Source organism: Plecotus auritus, assembly GCF_963455305.1.
Source record: "Plecotus auritus genome assembly, chromosome: 15".
NCBI lineage: Eukaryota > Metazoa > Chordata > Mammalia > Chiroptera > Vespertilionidae > Plecotus > Plecotus auritus.
This window is the reverse complement of record NC_137781.1, coordinates 2,400,101-2,425,203: the sequence shown is the minus strand read 5'-3', so window position 1 is coordinate 2,425,203 and position 25,103 is coordinate 2,400,101. Positions and strand designations below refer to the sequence as shown.

The 25,103-nt window shown below is 46.8% G+C and overlaps 1 protein-coding gene across 3 annotated transcripts in view; it reads left to right on the top strand.

Annotated features, from left to right (window-relative positions):
- The first annotated feature begins 1,327 nt into the window (after positions 1-1,327).
- Positions 1,328-25,103, top strand: part of ETFA (electron transfer flavoprotein subunit alpha) — a 44,627-nt gene continuing 20,851 nt past the window's right edge. For 2 of the 3 annotated variants that reach the window (XR_013959706.1, XR_013959707.1), the window contains exons 1-9: positions 1,357-1,501; positions 9,944-10,090; positions 12,248-12,329; positions 12,428-12,510; positions 13,597-13,696; positions 14,958-15,068; positions 15,707-15,808; positions 16,947-17,015; positions 17,895-17,977. Coding sequence is in view for 1 of the 3 variants with exons in the window: in XM_080651797.1 (XP_080507923.1) it covers positions 1,463-1,501; positions 9,944-10,090; positions 12,248-12,329; positions 12,428-12,510; positions 13,597-13,696; positions 14,958-15,068; positions 15,707-15,808; positions 16,947-17,015; positions 17,895-17,977 (816 nt within the window). In the remaining 2 variants the exon portion in view is untranslated. Of the gene's footprint in view, positions 1,502-9,943; positions 10,091-12,247; positions 12,330-12,427; positions 12,511-13,596; positions 13,697-14,957; positions 15,069-15,706; positions 15,809-16,946; positions 17,016-17,894; positions 17,978-25,103 lie in introns of all 3 variants that reach the window. The other variant, XM_080651797.1, reaches the window with a different exon arrangement.

Genomic DNA, 25,103 nt, shown 5'->3' with positions numbered 1-25,103 from the left:
ATTCCGATCAAGAGCATGTACCTTGGTTGCGGGCACATCCCCAGTAGGGGGCGTGCAGGAGGCAGCTGATCGATGTTTCTCTCTCATCGATGTTTCTGACTCTCTATCCCTCTCCCTTCCTCTCTGTAAAAAATCAATAAAATATATTTTAAAGAAAATAAAATAAATGGGAAGATTTACGTTGTGGACATGTGGGTCTGAGGTGTTGAGGGACATCCCGAGGACATGCGGGGAGGCAGGTGGTTTTGTGGACGCACAGGTCAGACAGGTCAGAGGTTTGGGCTGGTGGGCGGGAGTCTGTGGGTCTGCCCAGGGATAGCAGAGTCGAGACAGAAGAGGGCTGGGGTGGGGCCCCGCGTTACACCCCACTCAAGACCTTCCCCCATCTGCTCTTCCAGCCTCGATGGCAGCCCTGTCCCCAGCCATTCTGCCTTCTTCTGCCTTCTTCTTGCACCCCCACGATCCGCCCCTGTGTGTGCCCACAAAGTTCCTCGCCACGGAACCCAGTTCAGATACCACCCGTGCGGTGAATCCCTCTTCTCAGAGCAGGAATATGTCTGCTTGGATGTTTTCTCCAGAGTCAGGTGAGGGCCACACCTTTCTCTGTTTTATTGAATTTATGGGGGTTACATTGGTTAGGTGGCCCTCACCGGTGTGGCTCAGTGGATAGAGCGTCGGCCCAATAGGAGGTGTGCAGGAGGCAGCTGATGGATGTTTCTCTCTATCCCTCTCCCTTTCTCTCTGTAAAAAATTAATAAAATATATATATTTTTAAGAAATTATATAGGTAGCCCTAACTGGTTTGGTTCAGTGGCTAGAGCATCGGCCTGCGGACTGAGGGGTCCCAGGTTCGATTCCGGTCAAGGGCACGTACCTTGGTTGCGGGCACATCCCCAGTGGGAGGTGTGCAGGAGGCAGCTGATGGATGTTTCTAACTCTATACCTCTCCCTTCTTCCTCTGTAAAAAAATCAATAAAAATATATTTAAAAAAATTATATAGGTTGCAAGTGTACAGTTGCATGTAGTACATCGTCTGTATGTTGTATTGTGTGTTCGCCACCCAGAGGGCCACGTCTCGTGCGTCCTATTCTTGCATTTCCCGGACCTGGAGAATGAGTTCCGCACCTGACAGGTGTAGCGCCCGTGACGGATTGGAGCGAGGGGGCGGGGACACCTGAGGGCTGGGAGCCAGGGGCGTGGCGTCATCGCGCAGGGGCGTGGCGAACAGCCTCACGTCGGCCCTACTCCTAAGCCCCGCCCCTCACTTTCCGCCGTCCCTATTGGCTGCGCGGCCGCCCAATGGGGAGGCAGGGGCCGCCCCCTCGTGTCTTCGCCCGTGGCGTCCGCTCTCGTTTGCGCGTCTCGCGAGCGTTCCCGTGACGGGCAGAGGCGCTGTGGGACAGGGCGCGCGTCCAGCCGCTGCGAGACCGAGGCTGCCTGAGGCGACCGGGAGCCGAGACCATGTTCCGAGCGGTGGCGACGAGGCGGCTGCAAGGGGCGGTGAGGCCCGACGGGGAGGGCGGGGTGGAGGGGACGGTCCCTCAAGCCGCCGTCCCTGCGACGGTGTCGGCGAAGGTCACGGGCCCCGCGGACCTGACTGGCCTCGCGCGGCCTGGCCCGGGGCTGCCCTTGGCGGCTTCCGGCGGCCTCGCGGGCCCGGGGTCAGGGCGGGGTGACCCTGAGACTCGGCCCCGCTCCGCTCGGGGTCCGGGTTCACTCTCGGCGCCCCAGGTTCACACGGGGCCCCCCAGGTTCTCCACAGGTGGCGGGGCGGGAGGGGACCGTCGCCGCTGGGGTGCTGTCTGGAAAGAGGCTAGAACTCCAACGCGGGGGGCGGTGGAGGGGCCCAGGGGACACCCGGGCGGAGGGAGGGGTGCTGTGGACGCGCCCGGCTCGGCCGACCCGCTGCGCCGCGTCGAGGTGCGGGTGCGGGGCGTGGGCCCGGCGCGACCGTCGCACCTGCCGCGGGTGGGGGACCGTGGGCCCGGCCCGCTTTCGGTGCTTTCACTCGTGCGTTCACCCCGTTTCTCGTCGGTCAGAGCGAGACTGAGACGGGATGTTTTCGTCCTGGTGCGGTGGGGCCGGCACGAGGAGCGCCCCTCCTGGCGCCCGGGGGCTCCCGTCTGCAGGGGGGCACGGGCGGCGGGGGCGGGAGCGGCCTGACCTTCCCGCAGGCCCTTCCCGCGCGTTCTCCCGGCCGCCGTGGGGTTTTCTCACCCAGAGGCAGGGCTGCCCTCTTCCCAGACACAGTGCGGAGGCCCTTTTCTGACGAGCTCCCTGTGCCATAAAAATAAAAATAAAAATTCCCGAACTTCCCGTCCTCCCCCACAAAGGTCACACCCTTTCTTCAGCCCGTGTTCATGCTTTTCCCCCAGGAGGTTTGTGTTTTTTTTTTTCCCCTCAAAGGATCTAGAGGACAAATAAGTTAACATCGTGGGTTTGGGAAAATTCCAGGTATCAGAGCCAGAACACACACACACACACACACACAAATTCTAGGTATCAGAGCCAGATCACAGAACACACACACACACACACACACACACAAATTCCAGGTGTCACAGCCAGATCACAGAACACACACACACACACACACACATACATTCCAGGTATCAGAGCCAGATCACAGAACACACACACACACACACAAATTCCAGGTATCAGAGCCAGATCACAGAACACACACACACACACACACACACACAAATTCCAGGTGTCACAGCCAGATCACAGAACACACACACACACACACACACATACATTCCAGGTATCAGAGCCAGATCACAGAACACACACACACACACACAAATTCCAGGTATCAGAGCCAGATCACAGAACACACACACACACACACACACAAATTCCAGGTATCAGAGTCACATCACAGAACACACACACACACACACACACACACATACATTCCAGGTATCAGAGCCAGATCACAGAACACACACACACACACACACAAATTCCAGGTATCAGAGTCACATCACAGAACACACACACACACACACACACACACACACACACACATACATTCCAGGTATCAGAGCCAGATCACAGAACACACACACACACACACAAATTCCAGGTATCAGAGCCAGATCACAGAACACACACACACACACACACAAATTCCAGGTATCAGAGCCAGATCACAGAACACACACACACACACACACACACAAATTCCAGGTATCAGAGTCACATCACAGAACACACACACACACACACACACACACACACCCACGGGCTCGTGAAAGAAATGCTGTGGTGGGAGAACTTAGGACGCGTTCTGCAGAGCTAAGTTGCAGCCCATGCTCAGCTTCCTGGGGGTTTGTCTCTCTCAGCCTGGCTTGGATGGGCTTGAGGACATTGTGTTTTCCAGCGACGGTGTACAGCAGTCAGGGTGTGTGTGTGTGTGTTTTCCAGTGATGGTGTACAGCCGTCAGGGCGTGTGTGTGTGTTTTCCAGCGACGGTGTACAGCCGTCAGGGTGTGTGTGAGTTTTCCAGAGACGGTGTACAGCAGTCAGGGTGTGTGTGTGTTTCCCAGAGACAGTGTACAGCCGTCAGCGGTGTGTGTGAGTTTTCCAGTGACGGTGTACAGCGGTCAGGGCGTGTGTGTGTGTTTTCCAGCGACGGTGTACAGCGGTCAGGGTGTGTGTGTGAGTTTTCCAGAGACGGTGTACAGCGGTCAGGGTGTGTGTGTGAGTTTCCCAGTGACGGTGGACAGCCGTCAGTGGTGTGTGTGTGTTTTCCAGTGATGGTGGACAGCCGTCAGCGGTGTGTGTGTGAGTTTCCCAGTGACGGTGTACAGCCGTCAGCAGTGTGTGTGTGAGTTTTCCAGTGACGGTGTACAGCGGTCAGGGTGTGTGTGTGAGTTTTCCAATGATGGTGTACAGCCGTCAGCGGTGTGTGTGAGTTTTCCAGTGATGGTGTACAGCCGTCAGCGGTGTGTGTGAGTTTTCCAGTGACGGTGTACAGCCGTCAGCGGTGTGTGTGTGAGTTTTCCAGTGACGGTGTACAGCCGTCAGCGGTGTGTGTGAGTTTTCCAGTGACGGTGTACAGCCGTCAGCAGTGTGTGTGTGAGTTTCCCAGTGACGGTGTACAGCCGTCAGCAGTGTGTGTGTGAGTTTCCCAGTGACGGTGTACAGCCGTCAGCAGTGTGTGTGTGAGTTTCCCAGTGACGGTGTACAGCCGTCAGCGGTGTGTGTGAGCTTTCCAGTGACGGTGTACAGCCGTCAGCGGTGTGTGTGAGTTTTCCAGTGACGGTGTACAGCCGTCAGCAGTGTGTGTGTGAGTTTCCCAGTGACGGTGTACAGCCGTCAGCGGTGTGTGTGTGAGTTTTCCAGTGACGGTGTACAGCTGTCAGCGGGGTGTGTGTGAGTTTTCCAGAGACGGTGTACAGCTGTCAGCGGGGTGTGTGTGAGTTTTCCAGAGACGGTGTACAGCTGTCAGCGGGGTGTGTGTGAGTTTTCCAGTGACGGTGTACAGCTGTCAGCGGGGTGTGTGTGAGTTTTCCAGTGACGGTGTACAGCTGTCAGCGGGGTGTGTGTGAGTTTTCCAGTGACGGTGTACAGCCGTCAGGGTGTGTGTGAGTTTTCCAGAGACGGTGTACAGCCGTCAGTGGTGTGTGTGTGTTTTCCAGTGACGGTGTACAGCCGTCAGCGGTGTGTGTGTGAGTTTCAGGGGGAGGGCGCTGTTCCCTTTAGGTGACTGTCGTTGCCAGGGTTGTTGCTCCGCTGTGAAGTTGCATGCAGCTTTTAAAGATGGATTTGCGGGGAGATACATGGAAGCCACGATGCGCTGAGACAGAGACTGGGACTCCTGTTTCTCATTGGACTTGCCTGCAGAGTCTTAGCGGCTGTGGCCTGAGGAACGAGCCACTGCAGTGCAACGTGGTTTGTCTGATTCCAACATTCCTCCTGCACTTACCAGCTTCCTGTTCTAAGGAGGAACGTTTCCTTCCTGCTTACGTATGCGTGCATTTATGGACGTGTGGGTCCCCGTTTTATTTAGCAGGTGACACCGTTATTACTCCTAAAATGTTAGGTGCTCAAGTTGTCCCATGTTTCCAAAGTGGAGCCCCTTTACGCTGGCCCGTTTCACTTATATCTGTGACTGGAGGCCTGATGCACGAAATCATGCAAGAGTAGGCCTTCCTTCCCCGGCTGCCGGCACTGGCTTCCCTGGCAGCCCCAGCTTAATCGGGAAGGTCGTCTGGTCTAATTAGCATATCACGCTTTTATTGTTACAGATGTCTTAAAGTCAAACTAGCGTATCCGAAATCCCCTCTTGAAACTTAACACTACTGAACTGTACACTTAAAAATGGTTAAGGTGGTAAGTTTTATTTTTTTACCACAGTTATTAAAAAAAAAAAAAAAAAAGAAGGGAACACCTTCATCTGTTCGAATGTGAGTTAAGTGACTTACGTTTCGTATCTAAGTTCATTTCCAGTGTTGACTTACTGGTGCCCTTGAGCAAAGTCCTTCACCTTGGGGAGCTGCTCAGTGTCGTCTGCTAACGGAGGTGGCCTTTTACAGGAGAGGCACATAGGTAGCATTTGCAATTAGTTAACGCTCTTGTGGGGGTAGTAACCTGAATTATTCGTATTCTTTTACTCATTTGCATTTGGAATTAATTTGTTGGCTAACAGAATACCAAAGAAACGTGTTCTGTGGAGAGTGAAGCAACACTTTTCAAGGTCGTGTGAGCGTCCCTGTGCCTGTGTTCACTGCCAGACGAAAGGCGTATCTGTCGTGATTCAGAAGCTGTGAAACTTCTGAAGGAACAGGGCAGTTTTCAGAGTCCATGGCTTAGCGTTGATGAATGAGATTGAACTCTATAATTCAAATGCAAATTTTAATTTCTCTTGAAAAGAGAGCCAATTTTGATGTGGTTCTAAAAAGATTTATTGCATAAGGTGAATTCCATAAAATTATGCTGCCTGCCAGTGTGTCTACTAAGGGTCTTGTCTGTTTTTAAAGGGAAGTGAGTTAACTGTGTTTTTAATATTAGAATCAATGTCTTATGACATTTCTACTCATGAGTAAAAGTTACCATGTTTTATTATGAAAGGTTTAAGTAAGTTATTTAGTTTAAGTACAGGAATGTACGATATATTTTATTACAAAATAGATAGGTTAAAAAATAGACAGGTGATTTTAAGTATATATTCATCTTTTTCAGTAGAACTTGAAGAGACTATCCGTTATTCCTACTTCTCAATTTTCAAGTGAATGAGCAAAAAGACCCTCACACCCACCCCCTCCTCACCCGTACCCCACTTACGTTTTAAAGATGGTGGGGGCCATGGGTTAAAATTATTCTTACTGCATCCGGTTTTGAGTGTTTGTAGGGTAAAGTCGGGAGTTAGATTCCAGCTTTTTTGGTCCTCGAACGCCTGTGGGAGTTGAGGACCTAGTTAAAGTATCCAAAGGAGCTCTGAGCAGCACATCTCCTTGGTCGCTTCTCCAAGAAGGAAAAGCGACAGCAGTGTCCAAACTGTTAAGGTCGATAAGGGAAGGACCGAAATGGGCTCACGGGACTCGCTATCACACGGTTGTTGGTGACTTGAAAGAGGTTGGGTGCAGTGTTGCTGGAAGCGGAAGCCAGTTTGCCGCGAGTGCAGGGGAAAAAGAGGAGGCAGCAGAGCTGGTGCAAATGGCCGTATCTTCAAGCCGTTTGGCTCCGACAGTGCACAGTGACCCCTGACACCCAGCCCTCGAGGTTACCCCAGGCCCACCTCAGAGGGACTGTCAGCTCAGCCCCAGTCCTGCAGCAAAGCCGTTGTCATCTCCCCGCGGCCGCGGGTCTTGCCTTCCGTGTAAACATGGCAGCATCTGTGACGCTCCGGTGGGCGAGGTAGCCTGTCTCACAGGCCGTCACCAAGTAAGGGTGTGGCTGGTATGAGACGAAGGAAGGAACGCGTTTCATGTTTTACTTTTTGGAACTCAGTCTAGTCCGTAGTCTAGATACGTTCTCTAAAAGCACGCTGGGGGCTGTTGTGATTTGACAGGTCTCTGCGTGGCTGCTGGTAGGTGCACACCCTTCGCGAGGGTCCGTTTCTGTGCTGGGTATCGGGAGGGGACACGGCAGGAGTTTCTGTGCTGGGTATCGGGAGGGGACAGGGCCCGAGTTTCTGTGCTGGGTATCGGGAGGGGACACAGGGCAGGAGTTTCTGTGCTGGGTATCGGGAGGGGACACAGGGCAGGAGTTTCTGTGCTGGGTATGGGGAGGGGACGCAGGGCAGTTTCTGTGCTGGGTATGGGGAGGGGACACAGGGCAGTTTCTGTGCTGGGTATCGGGAGGGGACGCAGGGCAGTTTCTGTGCTGGGTATTAGGAGGGGACAGGGCCCGAGTTTCTGTGCTGGGTATTAGGAGGGGACACAGGGCAGTTTCTGTGCTGGGTATCGGGAGGGGACACAGGGCAGTTTCTGTGCTGGGTATCGGGAGGGGACACAGGGCAGGAGCTTCTGTGCTGGGTATGGGGAGGGGACACAGGGCAGGAGTTTCTGTGCTGGGTATGGGGAGGGGACACAGGGCAGGAGTTTCTGTGCTGGGTATGGGGAGGGGACGCAGGGCAGTTTCTGTGCTGGGTATGGGGAGGGGACACAGGGCAGTTTCTGTGCTGGGTATCGGGAGGGGACGCAGGGCAGTTTCTGTGCTGGGTATTAGGAGGGGACAGGGCCCGAGTTTCTGTGCTGGGTATCGGGAGGGGACACAGGGCAGGAGCTTCTGTGCTGGGTATTAGGAGGGGACGCAGGGCAGTTTCTGTGCTGGGTATTAGGAGGGGACGCAGGGCAGTTTCTGTGCTGGGTATTAGGAGGGGACGCAGGGCAGTTTCTATGCTGGGTATTAGGAGGGGACGCAGGGCAGTTTCTGTGCTGGGTATTAGGAGGGGACGCAGGGCAGGAGTTTCTGTGCTGGGTATTGGGAGGGGACGCAGGGCAGTTTCTGTGCTGGGTATTAGGAGGGGACACGGGGCAGTTTCTGTGCTGGGTATTAGGAGGGGACGCAGGGCAGGAGTTTCTGTGCTGGGTATTGGGAGGGGACGCAGGGCAGTTTCTGTGCTGGGTATTAGGAGGGGACGCAGGGCAGTTTCTGTGCTGGGTATTAGGAGGGGACACAGGGCAGGAGTTTCTGTGCTGGGTATTAGGAGGGGACACGGGGCAGGAGTTTCTGTGCTGGGTATGGGGAGGGGACAGGGCAGGAGTTTCTGTGCTGGGTATTAGGAGGGGACGCAGGGCCCGAGTTTCTGTGCTGGGTATCGGGAGGGGACACAGGGCGGGAGTTTCTGTGCTGGGTATCGGGAGGGGACAGGGCAGGAGTTTCTGTGCTGGGTATGGGGAGGGGACACAGGGCAGGAGTTTCTGTGCTGGGTATCAGGAGGGGACGCAGGGCCGGAACTTCTGTGCTGGGTATCGGGAGGGGACACAGGGCCGGAGCTTCTGTGCTGGGTATGGGGAGGGGACGCAGGGCCCGAGTTTCTGTGCTGGGTATGGGGAGGGGACGCAGGGCCCGAGTTTCTGTGCTGGGTATGGGGAGGGGACGCAGGCCCTTCCTGACGGCTTCAGTTTTCTTGGTGCAGCAGGACGCGAGGCTCCCTTCTGAGGAGGGAGCAGACTGCGGGGCAGCTAGAGAAACCTCAGAGGAAAATGTGCGCGTGGCGGGGAGAGGAAGAGAGCCAGCAACATTGCCAGGTGGTTCCGAGGGCCCAGAATGTATAGCGACGCCGTCCACAGTGGTTAATCTTCGTTCACACAGCAGTGTTGGGGGTTGTTTTGTTGTTTTGTTAATCCTCATCGAGGATTTTTTTTCATCGCCTTTTCAGAGAGAGTGGGAAGGAGGAAGGGAGGAGGAGAGAGAAACATTGATGTGAGAGACTCACATGGATTGGTTGCCTCCTGCATGCGCTGACCGGGGCCAGGGATCAAACCTGCACCTGGTACGTGCCCTGAACTAGGAATTGAACTCGAGACCCTTTGTTGTGTGGGCCGATGCTCTAACCACTGAGCACGCTGGCCAGGGCTAAGTAGCAGTGTTTTGAAGAGATAGGGACTCTTTCTGGGTAGTTACCTTATGAAGTATCGCAGTCATCATCTTTAAATATTTAAGATTTTGGCTCTTTTTCCCCATAAAAAAGAGGACCCTTGAATGGTGCATAAGATAAAATAAAGTGACTTTTGCTTAAGAACCTTTTCAGTAATGGAGCTGTACTTTTTGAATCTTTTGTTGTTGTTGTACTTTTTGAAGTTTTAATGGTATTCTCTACCACGCACTGGTCAGCAAACTCCTTAGTCCACAGAGCCAAATATCAACAGCACAACGATTGAAATTTCTTTTGAGGGCCAAATTTTTTAAACTTAAACTTCTAACACCACTTCTTCAAAATAGACTCGCCCAGGCCGTGGTATTTTGTGGAAGAGCCACACTCAAGGGGCCAAAGAGCTGCATGTGGCTCGCGAGCCGCAGCTTGCCGACCACGGTACTAGTGTATTTAAATAGGATTTTAGGGTTATTGAACTTTCGAGCTGGAAAAAGGCCTTAAATGTCTATTTTTTTCTTTTTGACCAGTGAGTGTAATTGGTAGTAGTTTGTTCCCTACTTTGATACTAACACGTTCTGCTTAAGGATTTTAAGTTTATATGTACATTGAGTTTCTCATTGAACATAGATTAATGGGAAAATTATTTTGAAGTAATTCTCAAATTTTTCTAACAGTAGAATACTAATTTTTGCATTTTTGTTTTTATTAGGTATGAATATTAGTAATAGAGTGATAGACACAATAGTCTAGTTTTTGCTACTGAGCAAGTGTTTTATAAATACATTTAAGAACTGAATATTGTGTATAGTTTTCTTTAAAGCACACATGCCTAATAATCAGTAAAAAAAAATGTGTTTTATAAATTCTTTTCCATTTTCTCCCTCTTTTAGGCCACATTGCTTCGATTCCAGAGTACCCTGGTAATAGCTGAGCATGCGAACGATACCATAGCACCCATTACATTACATACCATCACGGCGGCCACACGCCTGGGAGGTGAAGTGTCCTGCTTAATAGCTGGAACCAAATGTGACAAGGTGAGAAATTTTAAGGTCAATCATAGCAAATATAATCCCCATCAGGAGACAGGGAAAGGTGGCAGCAGAGAATTATGGTGAGGACTGTAACCCAAACTGGGCTCTAATCCTCATTAAATGGCCAGTGTCACACCATTACTATGTGCGGAAAAAACCAAGTTTGCCCACTAAGCATTTTATCTTTTGAAATGAGGTAGAATGCTTGATTTAGTTCCACTGGCACCATCATGTGCCATCAGGTACCAAGTAGAAAGATAATATTTGAGTCCCCTTAGAGGTTAATAGCCGATTCCTTTTTTGTATTGATGAATATACTTGCTAATTGCTTTTAATTCCCGAAAGTGGTAAATCTGGACAGAGTACCAGGCGCGCTACTTTAATTGGTGTAAGAACTCAGAGGGAAGTAGGACTCTGCTCTCCAAGTGATCGCTGGTATGAAAAGACGTTCTTCGTTTTGGTTGTTGGAGTAAGAGTGACAGCTCACCTCCTGGTGTGCAGGTCTGGCCCACTGGCTGCAGTGCAGTTGGAATTGTGCTTCAATTACGCTGATGCAGCTGGGGCTTCCGGGTCCCTCCCACCCCACTTGGGGCGCGGGGGGCGGGGCGGGGGGTGTGGAGGGTGTGCTTGGGGCTGGGACCTAGAGGACGGCATCTGGAGGAGACTTATTCCCTTTTCTGTTGACAGAAGTTTACTTTTCAGTAAATGCCGTTCGCTGATGCAGACCATGTGGTATAACAGGGTTGAGAGTGCTAGTGTCGCTTCTAATGTCTTACAGGACACTGTATCTTAAATGAACGTCTTCAAGCAGGCCTGGGGTTAGATTACGGACTTCTTTTCCTAGAGCCTGCTAACAACTCCTGAACCTTACGTAGGTGACACCCGCCACTGGTGCCACTGCATGGTGCTAGGACTGTGCTCTCTTTCTTGGTTGCCTGGATTTCAAATATACAAGTTCTGGGTTTGATCGTTTATTTGCTGTGATTTTAAATAATTATCCTAATATCATGTTAAAATATTTGAAATGCGATTTTATTTACACTACTTTGAGAAAAATCGGAGCAGACATCGTCTTCTGTTCCGTTACAGTTTTATTATCCTGTCACGTTCTGTTCTTAAAGAAAACCAGTCCGTGCCTGTATAAGGAGACTGTTAGTGGCCTAGGCAGAATTCCGTTCTGTACTGTTTTATGTGGCCATTCATCAGCAGCAGCACCCGGTGATTTCTCTGTGTAGTACTGGGAGCTTTTGCTGATAATAAAGAGGTAGTTTGCCGGAACAGGGTAGCCTGCCCCTGCAGTGATACTGGATTCAGCAGAGGTTCTTGCACACAGCATCCTCTCCCAGCCTTACCGTCCTTTGAGGGGGCAGGAGGCACAGCCTTTTATGCCTCCGCATCAGTGAGTCAGCATGGAGGTCAACCAGAAGACAGAAGACTGTAATAGGATTGCCGAGTTTCCGCTAAAGCGGAAGCCAGCCATGCTGTAATTTCAGAGACTGAGAAGCGGGACTTCTGGCTGCCTCTGTATACAGGAAACCTGAGTGGTCCAAAGGCAGAACCCCATCCTGATCCAAACAAGAAAAAGGAGGAATTAAAGTCTATATATTCATTATAGATAAATATATGTAAATGGGCAGGAACTCGGTGGTTGCCAGTGAATGGACTGATTGAAGATTTCGGTCTTGCCAGATTCACTAATTTTAATATCAGCACAAGTTACTATTGCCAAGTAAAGGGCTGTGGTGTGACCACGGTGGCGGGGTCCTGTCCTGTACCCCTAGGAGCCGGAGTCTGCGGTGTGCTGGCTGTGTTGTTACTGTGAGAGACAGAGACCCTAGTCATGGCCCATTCCCCTCTTTCTGAAGTGATGAGCTTGCACTTGCACGGAACGAAAGGTAAAGAGCGCAGGGTAGAACTACATTTGACGAGAGCTTTGTGGGTTTGGGTTTATCAATTAGTACTTTCATTTTTAAGGCAGGGATTTTTGTTTTAGGTCAGTTTGTAAGATCAGTTGACACAGGTTTTCTTTGTTAAAGGGTATATATTTCTCTGGTAAGAATTCTTACAGCTGCCCTTTAAGGATATGGGCTCTGTTGATACATGCAGTGGTGGCTGTTTGCATCTTTCTGCTGGATGGACAATTAACAACTTTAACCGTAGGTGGCACAAGACCTCTGCAAAGTGGCAGGCGTAGCAAAAGTTCTGGTGGCTCAGCACGATGCTTACAAGGGCCTTCTTCCAGGTAGGTTTTTCCAGGGGGCGAGAATGTAATGTCTCATAGATGAATATATGATGTGGGAATACTGTGAGATCTATTGATCAGAGGTGTTTGATTCTCAGAGGAACTGACACCGCTGGTTTTGGCAACTCAGAAGCAGTTCAGTTACACACACATCTGTGCGGGAGCGTCTGCCTTCGGAAAGGTGAGAGGGCGAGGGGTGGCCTTTGATGTCGCCGCTCCGCAGGTTAGATTTCATCGTGCAGAAACTACAACAGACCTCGTTCCGATAGCTCATCCTGGCTTTCTGAATCAGTAGTTTTGCTAAAATTTACTTCAAGATTTTGTTACAATTTCTGTTAAAACTTGGTCCCCATGTTTTCAGATTTTGTCAGAGATAACTCTGCTCTTTAAAGATTTTGTCATAATTTATTAGAATGCCACTTCCAGATTTTCAAGTTTTGTCATGGAGGCTATTTAAAAAATTGTTTTTAAAAAACATGTTGAACTATCTCTGTGTCTGTGAATGTCATTGGTATTTGTAACCCATCTTAGGAGTTGGTTTGCTTGGGTAACTGACGGATATTTAGAAAGGCCAGATTCTGCTTCATGGGGATTTGGGAAGAGCTGTGTGGGGCCGAAGACACCCTTAGTGTAAACCATCTGTGATGCGGTCATGTGCCCTGTGCTGTGCCTGAGGACAGAGAGTGCGGCCAGCGGGCAGTGGGCTGCAGGGAGCTGTTTTTAATAAAAGGGGGGGGGGGCTCCAGAGGAGTTTTGTCAGTGAGTCTTTCCTTCTCTCTGGGATCATGGGTGTTATCCTAGGTTCCTTTTCTTTTATCCCCTTTGAAATCTCTTTTTAAATATATGTATATATACAGTACGTAACTATATACAAGTATATTCTTAGTTTGAGAATTTTACTATTCTTCTAAATATCTTCCTGTTTTTTTCTCCTCTAAATTCGGTAATGCATAACTGTCACACTTTGTAAGTGATGTTCTTTAAAGCAGATATCATCTCATAATTCAACTTGTTGAGTTAAGGTGGTTTATTAACATGTAAAACTCATAAATTCTTAATGTAGTTAGAGTCATGATAGACTCTTATTTAATACAAAGACTATACAAAAAGTTGTGCTTGAAGTTGTAGTGTCTAAAGGCGTATGTGAAATATAAAATATTTGAATTAAAATTTCTATAGAATATGCGTTTAGAGAAAGTTATCGCAGGTAGTTTGTAGCCATTCATCGGCATGTGTGTGTATAACTTACTGCTTCTATTGCTTTTAGAACCTTTTGCCCAGAATAGCAGCCAAACTTGATGTTGCCCCAATTTCTGACATCATTGCAATCAAGTCACCTGACACATTTGTGAGAACTATTTATGCAGGTGAGTACCGAAGGAAAGTAATTAATTTAAAATGTTAAATGTTTGTAAATTTTACAAGCAGAAATTAATCTCAAAGTCAGGATTTTTTTTAAAAAGCCATTCACTGCTTTGAATGGCCCATCTTAAAGGTTCCTGAGAAGAATCTTCACGTTGTAGCTAGACCGGGACAGGACATTCTCTCTGATAGATCAGAGCACAGGTCTTCCCTTCCTGGTCATTCAGCTTACAGAGTGACGTTTTTCCAGTGGTCAGTGAGAATTCAATACATTTTGTAAGAGTGACACCTGGAAAATGTGTCTTTCTTTTTTGTTCTTTTTTTTTTTTTAAAAAAATAGCATTTTCAGTCTTCTTTGCTGCTTCCCTTCCATTTCCATCTGTGCTAAGAAATTCATTTCAGTGTCTCTCTGGTTGATTGACCTTTGGCTAAGCACACTGTGCTGTGAGTTCTTTCTGATTGGAGTTGTGTGTTTCCAGATAAATGGTCACTCTCAAATCAGATCTTTAATCTTCAGTAGTGTTTGAGGGGGAATAGCTGGTCATAGTTTAGGTCATTCTTAATGTGATTGCTAATTCATAAGAAAAGTCCCAAAACCTTTTAAAATCTCTATCACGCTTCTTACTCTTATTTTCAAAAATATTTTCACTGAGAGAGAGGAATGGAGAGGAAGAGAGAAAAACATCAATGCGAGAGGGCAGCATTGGTCGGCTGCCTCCTGCATGCTCACGATGGGGATGGAGCCCACAGCCCCAGGCAGGTGCCCCGACCGGGAACTGAACAGCAACCCTTCGGTGCATGGGAAGATGGCCAGCCAGCTGAGCCACACTGGCCAGGGCCACACTTCCTGTTCTTTATGCCCTGTCATCTTTTCACTTCTTTTCCTCCCTCAGCATCAGAGCACCTTATTCTTCACTTGTTGCAGCTCATACTGTTGAGTTACTGACTGTGTTGTTTCTGGAGGAGGAAGCTTTTCTTTATATTTCTTGTAGGAAGAGTGTGCTGTATCCGTGTGGTTTCCTATTTCAGTTAGTTGCTTCTGGGCAGGTCAGCGACGTGTCCTGTTTTTAAATGTGTCCACGGTTAAACACATGCGTCCTGGTCGGGGTCCTCAGTGTTGTGCCTTCCCTGCACTCCGTGGAGGTCGCAGACAAGTGGCCCACCGTTCTTCCTGCCCTGTGCGTGTGAAGTAACTTCTGAACCAAAGGGTACTTCTTTGTTACCTTTCCTGGTTGGTGTTGTTTTTAACAAAAGCCTGTATTTCAGGAAATGCTTTATGTACAGTGAAGTGTGATGAAAAGGTGAAGGTGTTTTCTGTCCGAGGGACAGCTTTTGAAGCTGCAGCAACAAGCGGAGGTAGTGCCAGTTCTGAGAAGGGTGAGTGTTCATTTTCGGTTTGTATTTGTTTTTGTTTCCTGTTTTTCTGTTCATAGGTGAGCATAAGAGATGGGCTCTGGTTAAACTTCTAATGCAGAGAACTTGCAATGGTATTCCCAATCTTACACAAAAGTAAGGACTGTTTATGACATCTTTTCCAGATCAAATTTGGTACAAGGATAGCTGCTTTGGTAGATCCAGGGGGTGGCAGAGCGGGTCCGTTAAGACTAGGGTGCTACGTGGATGGTAGGGTTTTTGTCTCCTCACTGTTCCTGCTGTGATACTTGGGAGGTTCTGCCTAACGGAAGAATGTGACAGTAAATGTGTAGCCAGTGCTACGCTTGAACCGACACAGTGTCGTATGTGAACTGCATAGACAGGGTTATTTCAGCTTCATAGGTAAACTCAGAATTAACCGACTTCTCGAAAGGCATACAGCTAATGAGGTAAAGGCTAGAATCTAGTCCCTTTAATCTTTCAAAAAGTCAAAGAGAATAAGTGGGAGCCCCCCAAAAAATGTACAGTAACCAACAAACTTAAATTTCATGGAATTCTTTGTGTGTTTCTCTTAAAAATTATTGTTGTTGTACAACTTGAGTTCGCAGTCATTGTTTTGTTACATATGTCGTTGTATGTAGCATCAAGTACTTCCCCGGTGGGGATATCAGAATGGCTCGACCAGAAACTAACCAAAAGTGACCGACCGGAGCTAACTGGAGCCAAAGTGGTGGTGTCTGGTGGTAAGTGGAGCTCTGACGTACTGATTGTAAAGGTGGTGTCAAGTTAAATAGTGTGATTTTATTGATGTTTGTTTTAGAGGAGCACAGGTGGTTTTTTCAAATGTAAGAAGTAGGTAAGTTGTGAGTATTATTTCCATTTTACCAATTAGGAAAATGAAATCATGAGCTTAATACCCCATTTGGGCTTTCTGTTGCACATCTGTGTCCCTGGCACGAGGGGGAGCACAGCACAGAGCTTATCAACATAACTTGACAACTTAGTGTCTTGTTTTATTGACTGACTTCCAAGTCATTCTGAAGGGTATGGTTGGCTTGTGAGTCATAGAAAGAATTGGGGGGATCTCGGGGCCGAGTGGTGTGATTCTCACCCTTCACACTACTTTGTTTCAACTTGCTGTGTTGTGCACCGTCCTTCTCTATGAATGACTCTTTGAAAGTTTCTTCACGTTTAATATCAAAGCTGTTAATGTGGCACAAGCTTGTTTCTTTTTGCATATCATGCCCCTGTTTGTGGGAAAACACACACCCATTTTATATAATCGGCTATGATTTTAAAATCTTTCCAAAGTAAACATCAAACAAAGTAAGTAAGCTTCCAGACAGCCTTGCACTGGCAAGAGGCATTGAGAGGAAATAATTTAACATTTTGAAAAGATGTATCTGACTCATTTCATCCCTTATTTATTCAAGAAGTGATTATTGGTATCCGTTCTATGCCAGACCCAGGCACAGTGCTGGAGAGAGAGGGAAAGCAGGGGTTCGTGCTGGCAAGGTGCTGGAAAGCTAGTGGAATGACTTCTGTTCAGATAACTCAGTCACTCAGTGAAGTTTTGCTAAATGCTGTGGATATAGCAGTGACCGAGATAGATATGGATCCCGCAGCTAAAGAGTTTTTGTTCTAGCGGGGAAGACTGACTGAAGGATCGATCACACCATTAGGTAACTGGTAGTTCATTACAGCGGCACGAATGCTTTACCGAAGTAGAGGATCATCACCGGGAAGACGGGACAGGCTTCTCGGAGGAGGGGATGCTTAATGTGACAGTTATGAAATGCGAAGATCACTCGGGCATACGAAGTTGCAAAATGGTTGTAGAATGGAGTTTATATTTGCCTGTTTCTTTTCTTTTTTAATGAGGTCGGGGTTTGAAGAGTGGAGAGAACTTTAAGTTGTTATATGATTTGGCAGATCAACTCCATGCTGCAGGTAAAGTTGTTTCCCTTTCCGTTGGAAATCTTTTTTCTTTATTATTTCATTTACCTGTGTCACTCAAGGCTGAAAATTACTTTACTGTTCCCAGTTTTTAAGTTTCTCTCTGAAACAGTTTCTCTTAAGTCTCCAAGTTAATGGCATAGCATTCAGTGAGGAGTGGGCGTCTCCACTTTTTTTATTACTTATGCAACACTTAATTTGCCAAATCTTAGTAGTTTCTTCCATTTTTAAGAGAATTTAAATATTAGCTTCAGTGCCTACTTCAGATTCAGGAATGCCCTTGTTTTTCTCTTTATTGGTGGTCTAAATAAATCTCCCATACCAATTGAAATGAACATTTAATGTTATTTTAAAATTGTGTTTAATCATTTATAGGCAAGATAGGCATATGAGGAGAGAAAGACAGGGAGTAGAATTGTGGGTCCCAGTGAGGTCAGAGGATTGTTGGAGTTAGGTACTGAAGGAAGTCAGTCAGGAAGAGGGAGGTCACAGAGAGACTGTGGAGATGGAAGTTGTCAAGGGATATTGGTCATGGAAAGGTGGGGTCTATGGCCACGGGTGTGGCTGAGGTAGTGGGGGGGACAAGATAACTGGAGGAGAGTCGTTTAAGGAACTAAGAATCCAGGGTGTTGAAATCTCCAAGGATGAAGACTAGTGTTTGAGAAAAGGACAGTGACCCAGAAGCTAAAAATCATTAAGAAATAAAGGGGCTTGATAAAGTAACGAGCTGATGACGTAAGACCTTAATAAAATAAATTTCTAACGGTACTGTGTCAGTGCTGGGTCTTCTGTTTTGTTTTTTATAATTATCAGTGATATCCCAACTAGCTGAATAATCAGGCTTAAAAAATGACCGTTTCCCCTCCCCCCCAGTTGGTGCTTCTCGTGCTGCTGTGGATGCTGGCTTTGTTCCCAATGACATGCAAGTTGGACAGACAGGAAAAATAGTAGCACCGGTAAGTATTGCAACCAAACATGCTGTGCAGAGGTACACGGGGATGAGACCTGTGTGCCTTCGTTGAACACTCACCGCAGTGATTTGTGTCCTGTTCCGTGTGCTTAAGCAGTTAGCCGTTACCATGGGGAATGTGTTCTTAACAGGGTCTGTGGATTTCCGGGACTCAGTATATGCTTGTCTGTCCTTAATCCACCATTGTTTTCAGATTTTTAAAGAATTCATATTCTAACACGAAATATAAAATTGGTAAAAGCAGCGTGTCATTGTTAAATGGACTTTTTATAAGTTCACATTGACATTGATTTGCTATAAAGCCTATCCTATCTAATAAAAGAGTAATATGCAGATTGACCATCACTCCAACACACAAGATGGCTGCCCCCATGTGGACACAAGATGGCCACCACAAGATGGCCAGCAGGGAAGGGCAGTTGGGAGGGACCAGGTCTGCAAGGGAGGGCAGTTGGGGGTGATCAGGCCAGCAGGGGAGGGCAGTTGGGGGTGACCAGGCCGGCAGAGGAGGGAAGTTGGGGGTGACCAGGCCTGCACAGGAAGGCAGTTAGGGGCAAACAGGCTGGCAGGGGAGCAGTTAGGCATCAATCAGGCTGGCAGGGGAGTGGCTAGGGCAGCCGTAGGCAAACTACGGCCCACGGGCCGGATCTGGCTGTTCTATCCGGTTCTCTTGCTCTCGCCTCAGCTCCTTTACTTTGAATTTATATTAGTTCACACAAACACTCCATCCATGCTTTTGTTCCAGCCCTCCGGTCCAATTTAAGAACCCATTGTGGCCCTTGAGTCAAAAAGTTTGCCCACCCCTGGGCTAGGGGGTGATCAGGCTGGCAGGCAGAAGCGGTTAGGGGCAATCAGGAAGGCAGGCAGGCGAGCAGTTGGGAGCCAGCAGTCCTGGATTGTGATGCCAGTAGGATTGGGCCTAAACAGGCAGTCAGACATCCCTCGAGGGGTCCCAGATTGGAGAGGGTGCAGGCTGGGCTGAGGGACACCCCCCGTGCATGAATTTCGTGCACCAGGCCTCTAGTATATTATAAAATCAATCAACAAAAATAATGAGTCTATAGTAATGGTCACTTATAAATAAGTGATACCAGGAAGTTCCTCGGTTAAACCTGCCCAGAACTTACAAAAGAAATGTTTTGGTCTCACAGTTGAGTCAGTAGATACGTAATGATCATCACATTTCTTAGATGATACACGTTTTGCGTGAGTAAGATGCTCAGCCACTTTACGTATTTATCGTGCGGAGGGAAATGAGTGGTGTTAATGTATTTAAAACAAGATACCGGCATCTCCTGCTCTTTGAAAGTTTGGGTCAAGCCACTTTGCTTTCACGAAAGTCCTACATTACTATTCTGTTTCGCTTAACAAAGAAATCTGAAGAGGATTTATGGCTTTTGTGGGGGAAAAGTGAGAAGCGAGAATCGTAGTCAGGGTTTGTTGTGCAGTGACAGAGGCAGTGGTGGCCTGACAGCGAGGGTGCGCTGCGTGTACGGTAACGTGGTGTTACTTTCGGCCCCATGCGTTACTGGTCTGGTTTGGGATGCTGTGGGGGGGGGGCGTCTGGGAACTCGCACAAAGTTATCCACATACGTTTACGACAGTTGCTTAGTTTTATGCCATTTGGCTTAACGGAAGGTTTCCTTGGAACGCTGCTTTCAGATAGTGGGAAAACCTGTGTTGTCGTAGCCACTAAAAACATCGCTCATCTCAGTGCCCTGTGCCTCACACGTTCATTCAGAATTTCACAGTAGTCAACACGAACAGCATTTCCTTGGAAATTTGTTTTGAAGTGCCTGCTCAGTCTTTGCCCGTTTTAGAATTGGATGCTTTGTCTTGTTCTCTCGTGGGAGTTACGTATATAACCCGTGTACAAATTCTTGGTTACATACGTGCACTGTGACTGTTCTTCCCATGCCGGGGCTTCCCTGCTCATTTTCTGTTTTATTAGATTCTGAACGTGTCACTGGCGAGTATCTCCCCGCTCAGCGGTTGTCTTTGAGCTCGGCTTCCTTTGCTGGGAAGACCCTCTGTAGTCTGAGGTGCTCCCGTATGCTTATCTGGTTCGTTCGTTCGTTCGTTCGTTCGTTTTCCTTGCCAGAGGAGATATATGTCAGAAAAGATATTGCTAAGAGAAGTGTCAGAGACATTATTGCCCATGATTTCTTTTAGGATTTTTATGGTTTCAAGTTTTATATTTAAGTCTTTAATCCATTTTGAGTTTATCCTTGTGTATGATGTAAGAAGGTGGTCTGGTTTCACTTTTGGCATGTATTAGTTCAGTTTTCCCAGTACCGTTTATTAATAAGTAGACTGTCTTTATGCCCCAGTGTGCTCTTCCCTCCTTTGCTGTATGTTAACTGACCACATACGTGTGGGTTTGTTCCTGGGCTCTGTTCTGTTCCCTTGTTCGGTGTGTTTTTACGCCAATACCGTGTCGTTTTGATTACTACGGCCTTGTAGTGTAGTTCGATATCAGGGAGCGTGACCTCCCACTTTGGTTTTCTTTGTCAGGTTTTCTGAGGCTGTTCGGGGTCTTTCGTGGTTTTATGAAAATTTTTGGATTGTGTGTTTTAGTTCAGGGAAAACACCATTGGTGAAAGGAGTATTTTCACAGCCTTTTCAGAAAATGGTGGACATTGTTCTTTAACGTCACATCAGAACGTGACAAGTAGTCATTTCGGAAAGGTTATTTCAAGTGTGGATTCTGAAGCCATATCGGTGAACTTTTCATTCTCTTCCACTAAAATCCACCCGTCTGTATTGCACTTTGAATGGATCTTCTGCCATCTTGCATCATTATGCATTGTCTATTTAGAAAATAATGGTTTGCTGAGTTTGCACATCTCCCAAATGTGAACCATATTTTATCAATATCAAAAAATCACATTTACCAGTATCGCCACTTGTCTTATTAAAAGATGCTTTAAAGCTCATATTCGTGGATACAAGTTTTTTAGAATTCTAATTACCACCCAAAAGCTCAAACTTTGTCCTTGGCAACAAAAACTCTCAATTATTTTCTCAGAATTGACTTTTTGCTTTCTGGTCTGAAAAGCTAAAATAAATAATTTTGGGCTTTTACACTCACCATGTCTGTGTGAAAAATAAAACATTCAGCTCAGCTGGCATGGCTCCATGTTTGAACCAGGGCGTCACCGTTCGATTCCCAGTCAGGACACGCCCGGGTTGCGGGCTCCATCCCCAGTGAGGGGCACGCGGAAGGCAGCCAATCAGTGATTCTTTTTCATCATTGATGTTTTTATTTCTCTCCCTCTCCCTTCCTCTCTGAAATCAACAAAAACATTAAAAAGTTTAAAAAATAATAGGCTTAAAATTTAAAATGTATAACGTTTTCAAAAATTAAGTGTTATTGCCAACAAATGTTGTGTTTGCTTGTGTGTACAAGGAAACCTTTGGGATTTCAGATGTCAGTTTATTGGATGATAATGGGTTAAAGACCTGATAGCAGTTATAACTGTAAGAGCACCATTACTGTCCTGAGAACGAACTGAGTTAATCTCTAAGCATTCATCTTTATACTAAAAGACCTGTTACCTTAGAAGTTTTCAGGAAACACAAAAATACAGGTACGTTCTAGTAGTTATCAGAGTGATGATTTCCTCATAAGTCATGTAGTCGCTGGAAGACCCCACGGTACAGTGGTGATGGGATGAGAGAGAAGAGCGGGTACCACTTGGATGTCACTGTGAAAGTCTTGACCTGGGAGAATAGAACCATGACTTCCTGGTTCATAGACCTGGGGAAGGGGCCTTGGGGGGCTCCCAGGATGTGCAGACCATATTTGAGAATCGCTGTCCTAGAACTTTTGGATTATAGACATTGAACGACATGTGGAGATGACGGATTCTGTTTCATTCCTATTAAGAGTATTGGGTTTTGATTTTAGCAGGCAGTTAACTTGGCAGAAATAAAACTCCAGACTCGGCCTTCTCTTTTAGTCCCTGCCGGACGGCTTAGGGCACCTCACACATGTCTAATGCAGGCAGCAGGCATCACCCAGAGTTCTGAGCAGTTTGTGGTCCGTCTAGGATTTTCTCCCTTACTTCCAGCCACAGGTACTGTCTGTGTGTTTCCTCAGCTAACATGACTGCAGGTTTCTATCCCACGTGGCTGCCTTCCGATGGGGAACAAGTAGAGGTGTGTGGTGAGCTTACCTCATGCCTTCCTCCCTACAAAATGCTGGCCTCTCCAGTGCTGCCTGTGTTGGTGGGTCCCCAGTGTACTTAAACAGGTACTGTCCGTGTTTAACCGGGTTCCATCGTGTTCTCCACACGAGGGTTCGTCTGACGGGAGTGACTCCCTCAGGGCTGTAAGCAGGAGTCCTGAGCCCAGAATTGAATGCATTACTTCACATTGTTCTGACGAGTGCGGATTCGGATTATTACCTCCTAAATAATATTTTAATTAATGCTCCTAAACACTGCATTAGGTTCTTGGCAGCCACATCCACCGTTGGCATGTTTACGCTTGTGGACATCCAGAGCTCTGTCTCATCTCCCCGACACGTGATCGCCTGCTATTGAGCCGTCTCCCTTGTCTGTGAATAATGCAGTGTTTCTTTGTGTTTAAAACGGAGCACAGTACTTTCATTTGTCTTCATTAAAGTTTGATCTGTGTTCTCTACTAGAAACCTTTTGTAATAATTCTGAAAAGCAACATTGCAAATAGTAAGAAGTTTCCTGTTTTTTCAAGTAAGGGGAAACATTTCATTATACTCACAAAATAATTTTCCTTTTATTATCAAAATTTTGAGAAAACATAATATCCAAAAGGTTCTATGAATTTAGTTACACTTTTTGTTGTTAATCCTCACCTGACGATATTTTTCCTATTGGTTTTTAGAGTAGAAGGAAGGGAGTGAGGGAAGGGGGGAGGAGGGAGAGAGAGAGAGAGAGGAACATCAGTGTGAGACCGGGGATCAAACCTGTGACCCAGGCATGTGCTCTTGCCTGGGAATCACACCAGTGACCCTTGGGTGCACGGGCTGCCTCTTTGGCCACCGAGCCACACTGGCCAGGGCTAGTTACACTTTTAAATACATTCTTATTTTATCATTCACAGCAGCTTACGCATACATACAGGAGATTATTGGACATGTATAGATGGAACATTTCCTGGTATGTTTATGGATTCACGCTCCCTTTAAGAATTCCAACCCAATGATAGGGAACCACCAGTCTATAGCTTATGTTGCACAAAGACTTCGTTCCTCTCTATTTGTTAATTAACTTGTTATTTGGAAATAATTTCAAACTTGCAAAAAGTTGAAAAGTAGTAAGAGTACTGTGTGTGGTTTTGATTTGTATTTCCCTGAAGATTTAGTGATGTGGAGACCTTTTCATGTGCCTGTTGGCCATCTGTATGTCTTCCCATTTTTAAATAGGATTATTATTATTATTATTATTTAGCCAGTTGTGTGAGTTCTTTTTAAAAAATATATTTTATTGATTTTTTTACAGAGAGGAAGGGAGAGGGATAGAGAGTTAGAAACATTGACGAGAGAGAAACACTGATCAGCTGCCTCCTGCACACTCCCAACTGGGGATGTGCCTGCAACCAAGGTACATGCCCTTGACCGGAATCGAATGTGGGACCCTTCAGTCCGCAGGCCGATGCTCTACCCACTGAGCCAAACCAGTTAGGGCTGACTTCTTTTGTTTTTAAATACATTTGTTTTTAAATACATTTTTATTGATTTCAGAGAAGGAACATCAATGATGAGAATCATTGATTGGGTGCCTCCTACACGCCCCCTACTGGGGATCAAGCCCACAACCTGGGCATGTGCCCTTGACCCTTCAGTCCGCAGGCTGATGCTCTATCCACTGAGCCAAACTGGCTAGAGCTGTATGCATTCTTTATATATTTTGGGTGTTAACCCTTATTGGAGAGCTAGCTGTCGGAGGGGAGGGGAGGTGGATGAAAGACAGTGACGAGATTAACCAAAGAACATCCATGCATAACCCATAGACACAGCGGTGGTGATGGCCAGAGGGAAGCGGGGGAGGGGGCTGGATGAAGGTGGGCGAGGGGGCGGCACATCTGTAATAGTGTTAACAATAAAAATAAAGTTTAAAAAACGTTACATTTCTCCCATCCTCTCTGAACATTGTTTTTTACTATGTTTTTATGCTTTTTGCAATTCTGGAGATAGCTAGTGGTGATGGTTGCACAACAAGGTGAATATACTTAATGCCAAGAACTACACTTAATGATTAAATTGGTAAATTTTATGTGTATTTACCACAGTTTTTATTTACTGATTTTTTTTATGTTTTAATTGATTTCAGAGAGAGGAAGGGGGAGGGAGAGAGGGATAGAAACATCAGTGATGACAGAGAATGATGGATCAGCTGCCTCCTGCACACCCCCTACGTGGGCATGTGCCCTGACCAGGAATAGAACCATGACTTCCTGGTTCATAGGTTGATGCTCCACCACTGAGCCACACACTCTGGGCTACCAGTTTTTTTAAAGGTTCGATAGTCTGATGGGCATAAGATCTCACACGTTCATTGTTGTTGTTTGTTTTTCCTGATCTTTTCCTATGCTAAGTGTCCATTTATGGTTTTTTCCTCTAAATTTCCTGTTCATACATTTTTTTGCTCATTTTTCTATTGAGTTATCTTTTTTTATCAATTCTTGGAAGTTCTTTTATCAATTTTGGATGCTAATCATTTGTTGGCTATGTATTGTTTACATGTAAACAGTTTATAGACGTCTTTTCCATTTCTTTAGTCATATCTTTTTGATAAGGAGAAGCTTTCCAGGTAGTTGTTGAAGTATTTTTTTCGTTTTGTTACATACTTTTTGTGTCTTGTTTAAGGAATCTTTCTCAAGAGAAGGGCATAACAATATTCACCTGTAAAGCTTTGCCTTTTAAATTTTGGTTTGTAACTTGTTGATATGGTTTTCATGTTTGGTGTTAAGTAGGTGTTCGGTTTTTTCCTCATGTAGGTAACCATTTATTACACATTCCTTTTCGCTACAGGTCAGCCCTTCCATACCAAGTTCACACACACACACACACACACACGTCTGTTTCTGGGCTCTCTGCTGTGTCCTGTCAGCAGTTGTGTGTGTGTCCC